Source organism: Genypterus blacodes, unplaced genomic scaffold (assembly GCF_046128005.1).
Source record: "Genypterus blacodes isolate CSIRO-AG114 ecotype Tasmania unplaced genomic scaffold, CSIRO-AGI_Gbla_v1 ptg000094l_1, whole genome shotgun sequence".
NCBI classification, from domain to species: domain Eukaryota; kingdom Metazoa; phylum Chordata; class Actinopteri; order Ophidiiformes; family Ophidiidae; genus Genypterus; species Genypterus blacodes.
The window spans coordinates 2,578,827-2,591,605 of record NW_027466898.1 but is presented as its reverse complement, the minus strand read 5'-3'; the positions used below and the strand labels follow the sequence as shown (position 1 = coordinate 2,591,605).

General features: G+C 46.2%; 2 protein-coding genes across 4 annotated transcripts; one reads left to right on the top strand and one right to left on the bottom strand.

The window, feature by feature from the left end:
• Window positions 1–887: 887 nt before the first annotated feature.
• Window positions 888–2,553, top strand: lhfpl5b (LHFPL tetraspan subfamily member 5b). The gene is made up of 2 exons (XM_076159286.1): window positions 888–1,299; window positions 2,297–2,553. Exons 1-2 carry the CDS (start codon window positions 888–890, stop codon window positions 2,551–2,553), a joined length of 669 nt encoding a protein of 222 aa, XP_076015401.1.
• Window positions 2,554–2,936: 383 nt separating this feature from the next.
• On the bottom strand, window positions 2,937–12,779 carry srpk1a (SRSF protein kinase 1a). Of its 3 annotated transcripts, XR_012964524.1 has the most exons (17): window positions 12,649–12,779; window positions 12,069–12,123; window positions 10,099–10,226; window positions 9,908–10,016; window positions 9,703–9,790; window positions 9,390–9,477; window positions 8,917–9,023; window positions 8,437–8,602; window positions 8,324–8,349; window positions 7,987–8,212; window positions 7,485–7,865; window positions 7,228–7,328; window positions 6,695–6,802; window positions 6,323–6,392; window positions 5,213–5,305; window positions 4,010–4,351; window positions 2,937–3,977 (listed from the first exon to the last, which is right to left on the bottom strand). XR_012964524.1 is itself a non-coding variant. In XM_076159295.1 (16 exons), exons 1-16 carry the CDS (start codon window positions 12,659–12,661, stop codon window positions 4,167–4,169), a joined length of 1,944 nt encoding a protein of 647 aa, XP_076015410.1. In that variant the 5' UTR covers window positions 12,662–12,779; the 3' UTR covers window positions 2,937–4,166. The 3 variants fall into 3 exon arrangements, 2 of the variants coding, with proteins under 2 accessions (XP_076015410.1, XP_076015411.1); XM_076159295.1 differs by having other exon boundaries at window positions 2,937–4,351; XM_076159296.1 differs by lacking the exon at window positions 5,213–5,305 and adding an exon at window positions 4,607–4,699 and having other exon boundaries at window positions 2,937–4,351.

The window sequence follows — 12,779 nt, the reverse complement described above, 5'->3', positions numbered from 1 at the left end:
GTTATGACAGCAGAAAACTCTCCTGGTGATGTAGGAGAAATCTGTTTTTCTGCAATTCTACAATGTGCCTGCGTGCAGTAAATCTCATTGGAGCATCGCTGGTGGAGGATGTTGAATTTACCGGTTAGATGACTGTGAGCGATATGACAAGTGACTTAGTGGGACCCTCCAGAGGGACGCTGTCGCTCTACGTGTGTCGGGAATCGTGCCTCATTACGGCATCATTCAAAAGCAGCTCCCCCGCTACTTTAAGGTTTGATTGGTGCTTTTATCCAACATGCGGATGTTTCTTTCCCATCTCTCTCCTCATCCTTCAGTGAGAGACAGTGTTTTGCCTTCTACACTTAATTGTTCCTCCTGAGCAGCAGGGAGCCATCAGGGACGATCGAACATCCAGGCTCCTTCCCACAAACACTGGATTTAGGAATCAAAAGAAGAAGTTAGTGAAGTAAAGTTGGCTTGATGCTCTCTTTGGCTGCCCCACACAACAAAGCAGACGTCTTGTTCAAACTGTGAGGCGAGAGAGGAACAATGAGAAGAACACCACCAGAAACACGATCTGCTGAGTCACTTTGCACGCATGTAGTCGAGCCTGTGTGGCGACTCGGTGATCTTACATTCTAAAGCAGCCGGCAGTGTGACGTCAGAGCAGCGTGAGAGGTTGGTGAGAGGGTGAGGGTGCTGTCCAGGGTGCTGAATCCGCCCTCAGCTCTTATTACGCTCAGCAGCCACAGGCGCGACAGGTGTGTGTGTGAGTTGGTGTGTGTGTGTGTGTGAAGCCTCCACAGAGACATGTCAGGTTAGAACTAATCACATGTCTGAGTTGTGTATTGGATATTGTCGAAGTTGCAGAGTTTGGAACTGAACTTTACTGACCGCTTGCAAACATGCCTGAGCTGCTGCCCGCCGTCGAAGCCGCCAAGATCTACCACACCAACTATGTGAGGAACTCCAGAGCCATTGGCGTCCTGTGGATCGTGTTCACCATCTGCTTCGTCATCATCACCATGGTGGTCTTCATCCAGCCCTACTGGATCGGGGACAGCGTGAACACACCGCAGGCCGGATACTTCGGCCTCTTCCACTACTGCATCGGCAACGCGCTGACCTCCGAGCTGACCTGCAAAGGCAGCCCGCTGAACTTCGCCTCCATCCCCTCGGCGGCCTTCAGGACGGCCATGTTCTTCGTAGGGACCTCCATGCTGCTGATCGTAGGCGTCATGGTGTGTTTCAGCTTGTTCTTCTTCTGCAACGCTGGGAACGTCTTTAAGATCTGCGCCTGGATGCAGCTGGCAGCAGGTGAGCCAGCAAACCCACACAAGAGACTGCAAACACACATTTATAGCCAGATATTGTATTTATGCACTCACAGATAAACAGTCAATATAATCAATGGCATCACATTTGATTCATGAGAGTGGATAATGACTGGAATTTGGGTTATTTTAGTGCAAATAACAGCAGCAGCATGGAGGTCCCATACTGATATATTCAAAGTCTACATTATCAATACTATGTCACCAAAAAGTCTGTTGAGTTTAAAATGAAGGTTACCATAGTTTGTTTGGCCTCTATAGATATTTAGAGTTAGAGTTAAAATCGTGTCTGGTTCACATTCACAAAGATAAAGATGGAAATAAAACTGCTCCTAATTTAAAACACACAATAAATAATTTGAAATGATCCAAATAGAGAAACATACTGTAGAGAATAACTGGCCAATTTCCTCAAAGTCTTCCTTACTCCTGAATGTTGAGGATGAGGTGACAAATTTAACTTGTCATCTTCTCACCTATCGAGTTACAGGTGTGGTGTGTGTGCAGTGGCTGTGTTGTTCTCCACTGTGGGAGCCAAAGGGGGGATCCGGTTGCAGCTCATATAGTCTGACACCTCTGATGGTAGATTGGTTACATGTAACAAGATCAGGTGTTAGTCGAGGTGTTGTCAGCCGACTGAAGCTGTTGCGACATGGCGGTCCTTCTATAAAGCCAGTGGCTGCAATATTCTGATTGAAAGCGAGTGTGTTGAGCCAAAACCCAGAGGCGACATCACCACAACGCAGGAGTTTAACATTTAAGAGCTTTCATAAGCGTACATCATGGAAACAGCACCGCCGAGCACCACAACACAAATGAAACCTTTGGCACTTTATAGAGATAAACCGAACCTGAGCCTGCAGATGAGGCTGAAACTACCTGGCTCATAATAGTTGATCAAACTAAGTGTGCACAGGAGGATACAGACTGTAAGCTTCTGCCATCGCTGTGTCCTTCTCCCCCCCCACACACACACACAGCTGCGTTGATGGTGATGGGCTGCATGATCTATCCGGACGGCTGGGACTCGCCAGAGGTGAAGAGGATGTGCGGCCAGAGGACTGACAAGTACACCCTGGGGAACTGCACCGTGCGCTGGGCTTACATCCTGGCCATCGTCAGCATCCTGGACGCGCTCGTCCTGTCTCTCTTGGCCTTCACGCTTGGCAACCGTCAAGATAAGTTACTGCCCGACGACTTCGAGGTGGAAGGAGGAGGTGAGGGTCAAAGCAAATAGGAGATGTCGCGTGCAGTAATGTTGTGCACGAGTTGGCAGTTTCAGAGATGTAGCTATGTAACTCCAGGCCCCCGGGAATGAATGGAATGATTAAAAGCCGTTTCCCTGTTTTGCAGACGAATCTTGAAAACACAGACCTTCAGGGCCATAATGTGGAAGGGAGTGGAACCACTGAAGCCCAGAGGTTAAGACACAAACTCTGCAGTGTGATGATCCAGATTGGGCCAAACTCCAGTTGCCTTTTTTTTTTAAAGAATGCACTGTTGTTTCTGAAGTTAAGTATCAGTCGATATGTGGGCTTCTGCATATCTGATTGTTAGCGTTTGTTCTGTATTAAACGCCTGCAGTTAAAATACAAAGAAAACCTTGGCAGTCATTCCACATTAGTATGAATGTCTGTTTTATTGTTTGGTGTGTACAGTTTTGAAAATTGACATCTCACACAAGTCAATATGATCCCAAACACAACACAGATGAAAGCCTTCTTAAACTGAGTCTTGACCTGAACAGATTGGTACAGATTCATTCCATGTTGTGTAACCGGGACACCATCATGTCTCATCCCCATCTCACCATGTCTGTGGCAGAAAACCATGGCATTCTTGAACAGTTGGCCCACATTACACTTGAGCTTCAGCCCGTCTTCCAAATGCTTTATTAAAACACAGCTAACCCCGCTAAATACTCTTAGCTAAGACATAAGATTTGTTAAAAACTGTACACAACTGTAATATACATAAAGGCAAACTCTTTGGTACAGGTATATACAGTTTATTTTCACTTTTTTCCTTTGAATCGGGCCTTTATATCACTATATTCCTGAATTGTAATAAGCGTATGAGAATACCAGCCTCCCATGAGAATGAAAGATCTCATTTATTACAATAACCACACTAAATATCAGGTGATAACAGATTTTCTTTTCCTCTATGGCTAAATCACATGACCCACGTTATCAGACAGTGGATGTCTCAGTAAGAAACATGTCATTCTGTCCGCAGAAATGCTGTGCACATCGTCACCGAGTCAGTGAGGATGTCAGCCCAGTGTGCAACTTCCTAACCCTACTTTACAAATACAAAATATACGCCGTACATGTGTAATAGAAGATAAAACAATTCGGAATTCAGCACTAATGAAATTGAGGGGAGATAAAAGTGAGAGCGAGTCGTTTGGTGGAGACACAAAGGAGCGATAGAGGCTACATATCCTCGACTCGTTTGGGTTTTAGTGCAGGAGTGAAACAAAAACAAGGACGAGTCACAAGCGTTACCGGGACAAATCTACGTCCGTGGGCGGATGAACGGAGCACAGCACTTGGAGCCGACATGACCACAAAGTTATTTAACCCACTAGAATCCTGACGTTTAGAACAAAGAGGGAGAACCGACAAATATAAAGCAAAACGTACACCAAAGCCTCAGCTCAAATAACGAGACGGAAAACAAAGACAAACATGAGAAAATCCAAAACGATGAAACAAAAACCAAAAAATAGAGAAATAAATATTCGTCTGATATGCCCAAAACTGGAAAGTGATCTGTTGCAGTCTCTGGAGAGAGAGAGAGGGAGGGAGGGAGAGGTGTGATGGCTAGAGAGGAAGGGGGAGGGGCTTAGAAGGTGAGCCAGGCGTGGCGCAGACACTCCGCCGCCGTGGCCCTCTTCTCCGGCACCAGCTCCAGCATGGGGAGCAGGAAGTCGGCGAAGCACTCGGCCTCCTCGCGGGGCCACTCGTACTTGTCCAGCAGCACCTCCAGCAGGCCCCACGGCTTCAGCTTGGTGATGTGCTTAAGGTCGCCTACGATCAAACCACAACCCAGACATCACACACTTTCAACATGAAAACACACCATGAACAGTAAAGCAAGTTAAGATTAAACAATAAGAGCACAAATGCATTCTTCATAAATTCATTATATACAAAACATACATGAATATCAATACATGATTGTACTTAATTGACAGATGTGTTCAAATAGTGGAGGTTCCAGTTTAAGGCAGCAGGGCTCCCCTCCACACACAGACAGGACGTTCACACTGCTCACAATTTTACCTTTCTTGGTGAAAAAGTCCTTGGAATATTTCCCACTCATTATGAGTTTGCGTGGGACACTCCCCAGCAGCTCAATGATCAACGCTATGTGGTCTACACAGCAGAGCCGCCGGGCAGGGGGTGAGGGGAGAGAGAGAGAGAGAGAGGGGAGGACAAACAACAGGCAGTCAGACACAGAGTCACACTCTGGCCCACTCTGGGTGAACGGAGGGCTGAGGAGGAGGGGAGGGGCTGTCAGCACGCTCTGTCGCTGTGGAGACCTTTTAATCAGGCGATCGCCCACAGACGGGAGACGCAGCAAGCTCCTCAACATTCGCCTGAAGCCAAAGATCGGGGATCAATACCCTGCGGGGATCTATACGCCACCGCATTCTTGGTATCTTGCCAAATTCTGTGCTCCGTCTGTGAAGCTCTGAATGTCTTCCTGCCAATGTTGAGGACTTCTGACATTCCTGGCACTGTTGGAATTAGCTGACATTTTGAAAAGGTCTGCATTCATTATTTTGCAAACCGGGGCTACGTGGTGCTGACAGGGACCCCTTCACGCCCGCCGCCTTCGCCCGCTGCCCCCGTCCCAGGGCGGGCCGCAGACAGAGGGCGTCGTACCTCTCTTGGTGAAGTATTCCTGTGAGAATTTCCCGCTCAGAGCATAGTGGCGAGGGATTTTACCGAGCAATTCAATCATGAGAGCAAGGTGGTCTGGAATCAAAGGCACATCAGAATGGGAGCAGAGATGGAAGAGGAGGAGGTGGAGGGGGAGGGGGGATGAAGGTGAAGGGGCACAGTTTGGAGAGAATGACAGCGAGGAAGAAAGTAGAGGGAGAGAGAGAGAGACAGCAAAACAGTCATGAGGAACATACACAAGGACAAATGGATAATGACAGCCAAGGGTGACATGGACACACACACACATGGAGGAGCCAATTAGCTTTGCTCAAAAAGCCTGTAGATCTCTGAACACTGGACACTTCCAAATACTGAAACAGACGGAACATAAAGCTGAAATACATCAGAGGCAAAAACACACTGAATCTGCCACAGTGGACTCATGAGACACGGGCGGAGACGAGCGCCGGCAGAGACGTACAGAGCCAATTAAGCACGCCAGCAGCAGCAGTGGCAGAAATGTTAGGCAGAGGAGGTGAGGAGTTCAGCTGTGACGGAGACGACTCCAAGGTGTGGCATTTTCAAACTAAGGCCAGATCTCAGCGCATACCTGGCGTGCTGCAACAGAAGCATGTCGGCACCGGAGACTACAGCTAAGCAGCGAGCCAAAGGTAACAAAGAGGAAGCACGAGGAGGAGGAGGAGGAGGAAAGGGCGAGTGAGTGAGGGGGAGATGACGAAAGACAGCCAAGAGAACAGAGAGCCAGAGAGAGAGAGAGAGAGACGGTCCATCCTCAGTGGAGAAAGCAAATAAGGTTCACCACGTGTTAGAGGGGAAATAGACACAGGAACGCTGGCACTCATCACATGATCAGACGCATCGGAACTAAATTTGTGTCTCCTCTAAAATGAAAGCGTTCAAATTTAGCAAATCAGTGTAATGGAGCACCTAGTTTAAGGGTTAAAGAAGCAAACGCGTCGTCTAGTGGACTAACCCAAACGCTAAGAAAATGCCAGAGTGCTTATGAAACTGTTTACCAATCAAACAAGACTTAATGCCACAAATATACATTTGGCCACAAGAACGTGCCGTGACTCAGTCCGGCAGTACCTTCATCCCTGGAGTAATCTTCCCCAGAATGTGGCTCGAATAGGTAGTCCCCTGTGGCCAGCTCGAAGGCCTGAGGGAAGACAGCAGACGGCACACACATCCTTCATCATCATTACATTACATTACATTACGGTCATTTAGCAGACGCTTTTATCCAAAGCGACTTACAATAAGTGTGTTCAACAAAGGTAGATAAAAGAACTTTAGGTCACAAGAAATCGTAAGCGCATTTCCTTCCTAAACCAACAGCTAAGAGCATAACTAGAGCTAGAGTAGAAGTGCAGAGCTAGAGTAGAAGTGCATAATCATCACGCCGCGTAAATGCGCATTAACAACATTCTCATTAGCAGCTTAACGCGGCCGCAGTCTCACCATGCAGGCCGTGCTCCAGATGTCGGCCGGCGTGCTGTACCCGGAGCCGATCAGCACCTCTAAGGAGCGGTACTGCCGCGTCTGGATGTCCTCGGTGAAGTGCTTGTGCTAAAATGAGGAAGAAACACAAACCGGGACGTGAGTGCGAGACGCTGGGAGACTCAGGCTGTGTTTCTGGAGGAGGAAACGCTGGTTGGGTGTGTTGTGGCAGGAGACTCTGTTACATTCATACTCCAGTGATTTAATGACTTGAGGAAATCACATTCAGTCACCGTTCTTTTGTTGTAATTTGGGAGCCTTTTGTGTTCCGCCTCATTTCCCAGGTCTGTAGGCATCTCTAGAGACCCTCTGTGACCATTTTTCTTCTTTTTTTGCTTTTTCCACAGCAATGTTAAGATAGAAGTTACGCAACAATAAAGGCGAAACGTATCTTGAGGCGTCCCTAAATCAAACTGCTGTGCTATAAGGACAGTAACATCATATCAAATCTATTTTCCTTGGTAGACATATGAGGTCATTAGCAGGCGACTCACCACCCAGCAGGCATTTCCTAAGTCTGCAATCTTGACATTGATCTTCTCTGCATTGAATGGCTCAAGTGGGTTAACTAGCAGGGATCCTGCTGTCCCCTTGCCTGGAACAGAGCACAAAGAGTGTGTGAGAGTGATTTAGTACAAAGTGAGAATCAAACAAAACAAAAGCAGCGATGATCCAACCATCAATAATTCAAAGTTCACATCTGAGCCTTTTCCAAAGTGAACTCCTGAGTTAGCAGCTAAGCCTAACTGACCGTTTCTCAGGTCCTCCTGGGTTGTATACCCACAGTCAGGCCCGTCCTCGCCCTCCAGACAAATGATCTGCTCCAGTTCTCCCTCCTCCAGGCCGACGGGAAGATTCCTCACAGGCTCCCCGCTGCTGCTGCCAGCGCCTCTGCCGTCTGTCTCAGTGTCCAGCTCGCCCAGCTTGGTGGAGTCCACGCCGTTGCAGATGGAGCGGAGCGGGGACTCGCTGCGTCGCTCCTCCTGAACGCCACATGTGGCTGTGGGCTCTGTGTTGCCGTTGTGTTGGTCTTCGCTCCTCCACTGCTCTGCCTCCACATGGGAGAGGCCGTTACAGTTCACCTCAAGCTCCTCTGGTCCCGCCCTCGTCATATCTGCGTTTGGACTGCTCTCTAAGGATAGATGGACAAAACTCGATGAAAACATTTTGTTCGAGTTGCACTCAAGACGTTTACTCAAATCATGGCTTTAATGAATCTTTGACTTTATTATTTCTATGATGTTCCTTCTTACCCTCCAAGTCCTCATTTGTGAAATCCTGTAGAGAGACCTGTCTGAGAGGAGCACAGGCCCTTCCCTTGGGAGACTGTGGCTCCTCCTCTTCATCTTCTTCCTCCTCTCGGGTCTCTGTGGTCTTTTCCATCTCCTCCAGGTCCATGATGCACTTTTCAAGCAGCTCAGCCTGACGCTTCTGTTTCTTTTTTAACTTTTTCTTCTTGTTTTTAGACATTTTTACAGCCTGTCAGTGAGAGACAGCACAGTTGTACTCAGACTGATTTAAATGCTTGTAAGACGGAACATCTGGGACGCTGATGTCGAATGCAAAATGAAAATAACAGTTGTGACTTGCCTGTTTTGGTGCAGGAGCTGTGCTTACTGAAAAGAGAACGTCACATTAGTACAAACTGTGACCGAACTGTGCTCATGAATGTAAACATCAACGCAGGTTGTTTTTCCACTTACTTGCTGATCCAGATGGAGGCGGAGCGCCGGCCCTCTGCCACTCGGTGGCCTCTGCTGCAAGCTTCCGGATGTACGGCTCATCCACACTCATCAGGATGTTCTCTGGCTTGATGTCAGTGTGAATGATCTGACACTTTGTGTGCAGATAATCCAGACCTTGGAGCACCTGGAGAATAAGGGACAAATGGAAACCAAACTTGTAAAATGAATCTTGAAAATTAAAATGATAAATAAAAAGTTGGGGTTATTCCAGAACATCTAAATCATACATGCTATATAGGATATATTAAATATAGAGAGAAATGTCAGTTTGATTTATTGCCGTCAGTTTGATTTTGTTATCAAACAAATGCTCCATCCTGATTGGTTGCTATACACAACATCACATGGCAGGTAAGTGGCACGGGAGTTTAATCTCCTTACATGTCGGGTGGTGAGTCATCTGTGTGTGAGCGCGCTACACCCTGGCTGTCACGTTACCTGTCGTATGATGCTCTTCACACAGGGCAGTGGCAGGCCCTGATAGTTGGATTTAATGATCCATTTCAAGAGGTGATGCCCCAGGACCTCAAATACCATGCACACGTCTGATGGTGGCAGTAGTCAAGATGGCAACAATGCAATACAGACACAGAAACAACTAGAAGACTGAGGGCACATCCCTTGTGATGTCATTCAGCCCCATAGAGGGCTGCACTTTACTGAAAGAGGAGAGGTCAAAGGAGTGTGAACACTACCATGTTGTTCACAGGTGTCATATTACTGCTCCAGTTATCCCCCAGGGGAATCTCACACATCACATATATACGTTTTGTGACACCTGTTGTTTACTTTGTTACTAAATTTGACACCAAAGGAGAGACTAATCCTTTGTCTTTGACGGGCATGAAGCAAGTCCATCCAGTACCAAACAGTAACGGCTCAAAACTGCAAGCGCAGGTTGGAAAGGATACGAGTTCCATTGACACCAGAGATCTTGAAGTCGTCTAGCAGCTGGACCACCATCTCCCTGTTGGGATCATTGGTGTCCGAGTTTCTTACCTGTGCACAAATAGAATGAATAGCAATAAGCACAACATGATGGTGGACTAAGCCGATATAAGAGCAGCCCTTATCCAGCCAGTTGATGCTGGTTGAACAAATATGGCAACAAAGTCAGAATGCCGACTTCTGAATGTCTGTAGTACAATCTACTGCACATTGCAAATTTGTTAAATCGACAGTCAATTAAGTTTCAATGAATGATCCTTTCATTGAGACACTTACCGATCTGAGGAGTTTGATCTCATCCACTGCCGTCTCTGTGTAATGCTCTGCACTCTTCACCACCTTCATTGCAACAAACCTCTTCACTCTGTAACCAAAGACCAACAACATTCACTAACAGGAAGCGCTGATAGACCTAAATACCAAAACTAACTGTACTGCAGAAATAAAAGTGTGCAATAAAGAAGAAGATGCGTGTTCATACTGGATGTCCCAGGCAAGCCACACAGTAGAAAAGTGTCCCCATCCTAGTTTCCGGATCACATGGTACTTCCCGTTGTAAAGGTCTCCAACCTTCACATGATGATAGCCACCTGGACAAGAAGAAGTTCACAGTGACTGGACAGCACATTCACCGGTGTCATGTCCTGTGACTGCCATTTGCGACTGACTCACCTTTGCAGTAGTCATTGGGGTCTTCCTGCTCTTCGTCATCAGAGCCGAGGATCTCCTCATTTTCCTCAGGATCCTGAGGGGAGGCTTCCTGCTGGGCATGCTGTCTCATTCTGGGATTGCCAGGATGCCTGAAGGACCATCACAGTTTGGTTACAAACGCTTTTCATCCAGCACTCTACATAATAATGAGCGTAAGAACTCTTAACACTAATCTGTCATTTTATAACAGTGAAGCATTGATACTTCATGAAGGGACTGGAGTCTTTCCCTCTCTCATCTCCACATCCTCTGTTCTACACGTCACCACAGCCAAATACTGCTCAAGGATTACAGGTAACTCATTTCCAAGCCGATATAAAACCGCAGCCGCTGCCATTAATCCCACAGGACCACGGGAGACAACAAAGCTTTGGGGGATTTTATTACTAAAGTTGCTACACTTAGACAAGGTTGCAGTTAGTGCAAAGTATAATGCAATAAGAAGCTTTTTGCAATGTGATAATCATGTGTGGCCATATAGCAATTTCAATTTAAGTAATCGTGCAGCACTCATTTTAGTCAACATTTTTTAGGACTCCAACAATGTATGCATATACTGTACTGTACATGTTCTCATGATCACAGGAACAGGTGGCAGGTCTATCAGAGGTCAGAGTTGAGAGCTGGGTGTTGGAGCCTTTATTTTTAGTGTGGCACACCGACTACATACACGTGTTTAAATTCAACACTAAGGCTAAATAAAAAAAAAAATATATAACTGAAACTCTTAACATTAAACTTAACCCAAAAACAAAACTGCAAATGAATTATGAGATGGATCACTGCAGGAGACCTCATTAGGGATGGAATAACTGTAAGAGCAGTAACACAGCTTTCAGTTAGCTGAAGCCGCAAAAAGGGACAAATATAAGTCCATTCCAAACCTGACATGTCTTATGCTTGAGCTGCAGCTAAGACAAATTAATATACAAGTTAATTTAGGCATCTATATATCATATCTGGAATTTTGGATGATTTTTATCATAACAACACCATTTGATAGCAAAGTATAGAGGGTTGTCTATGTATAAATGTGTAACCCTTTAGTCCCTATAAGCAAACGCTCTGCAGATAAACATGAAGCAGAGAGCAGAGGTCACGTTCAAGAGAAAGCACCAAACTGGTTTTAAGGACAGGTGGATGTCTCACTGCTCTATGATACCAAGGTGCAGCACGCAAGGGCGACTGTGGCACAGGACACACTGTTGATTCAACAAACATTTAGTTCCTTGAGTATTTTATGATCCTGTGACATGAAGATAACACAGCCGAGTCAGTGTATCTCCAATAGTGCCCTTTCTAGTGAAACACCGAGCTTAGCTGGACTGATGTGGGCTTCTTCATTCTCCTGATATAAATAGACCTCAGGCTGTTATGTAATGCTGTGGAGGATGCCACTGATGGCATGATTAGTAGATTGCACGTTACAGCAGAACAATTTAGAAAAGGAGATTAACGTTTTAGTAGCTGAGATTTTCACACCTAAACTCAGCGTTATCCTTATGCAATCACGGCTCCACGCATTTTAGAACCTATTACTGCGCTGCACTGGAAACTCAAAACTTAAACCAGCGTGGGATTCTGATTAATCTGACAAAACTGCTGGCATTCATCTGGAAAAGAGTCAAACTTTACTCGACTCACAGGTAGGCACGGTTCTCTAACATCATTCACTAGAAGCTGGCTGTCATTTGTGTGGTGTTGCTGCCATTTAACAAATGAGAGAGACGGATTACTAGTGCTTTCTTCAGAGAAGACTGCATTAATCTGCTCATTCAACATGTTACGATGATTGACACATCAAAACACTATGATAAGCAGTCAAACACGTCATGTCACTTCCATCAACCAATAGTTTGCATGCTTCTGTCTGCCACCTCTGTGTCCCCCACAATAAGACAATGCACGCCAGTTAGACATCAAATGCTCACTTTTTGGTGGATTTCCTTGCTTTCCCCCTCTTCTTCCTCGCCTGGAGTGCCAGAACTGCAACAAAAAATAGAGTGGGAATGTTTTTTTATCACAGGTTGTTTGATTATCCAGGTGACATCAGCACAAAAACATGGCATTGTTCAAGGAAAAGCATAAATGTGTTGGATTATGGAGTGGATCTGTTGTCTTGCTAATCAGGTTCATATTTGAGGATGTACCTTCCTCCGCTAACCTTTTCCTACCTGAGTAACCTCTCTATCCATCGGCTTCCCGTAAATGTGGGTCACGTCATAACTTTCACCGTTCAGTTTATCGATTAGTCGCTAGAAACAGTGACAGTATTAAATGTGGCGTATACAACTGAAGGAGCTACACGCCGCTAGCCTAATCCTGACATGTCCCATTGGAAGCTAAAGCTAACGTTAGCCTGCTCCGGCTCAACAGTGCGTGACAGGCGCGTTCAATTGAACCGTCGGAAAGAGAGACGTTATATTCGTGACACATGAATCACAAAGTCAACACATGCAGGAGCTAATGCCACTTAAAGCGCGTAGTGCTGTGCGTCGGTGTAAACGTTACCTTTCTTCTCCATGTCGACTGGGAACGTAGCTTAGCCGCTAGCTACACTGCCAGTGATCGAATGTTCCACGCATGCGCACTGGTTCCTTTCGCTTTAAAAAAACAAAACCAGACTTTTCCCCAAGATCTCT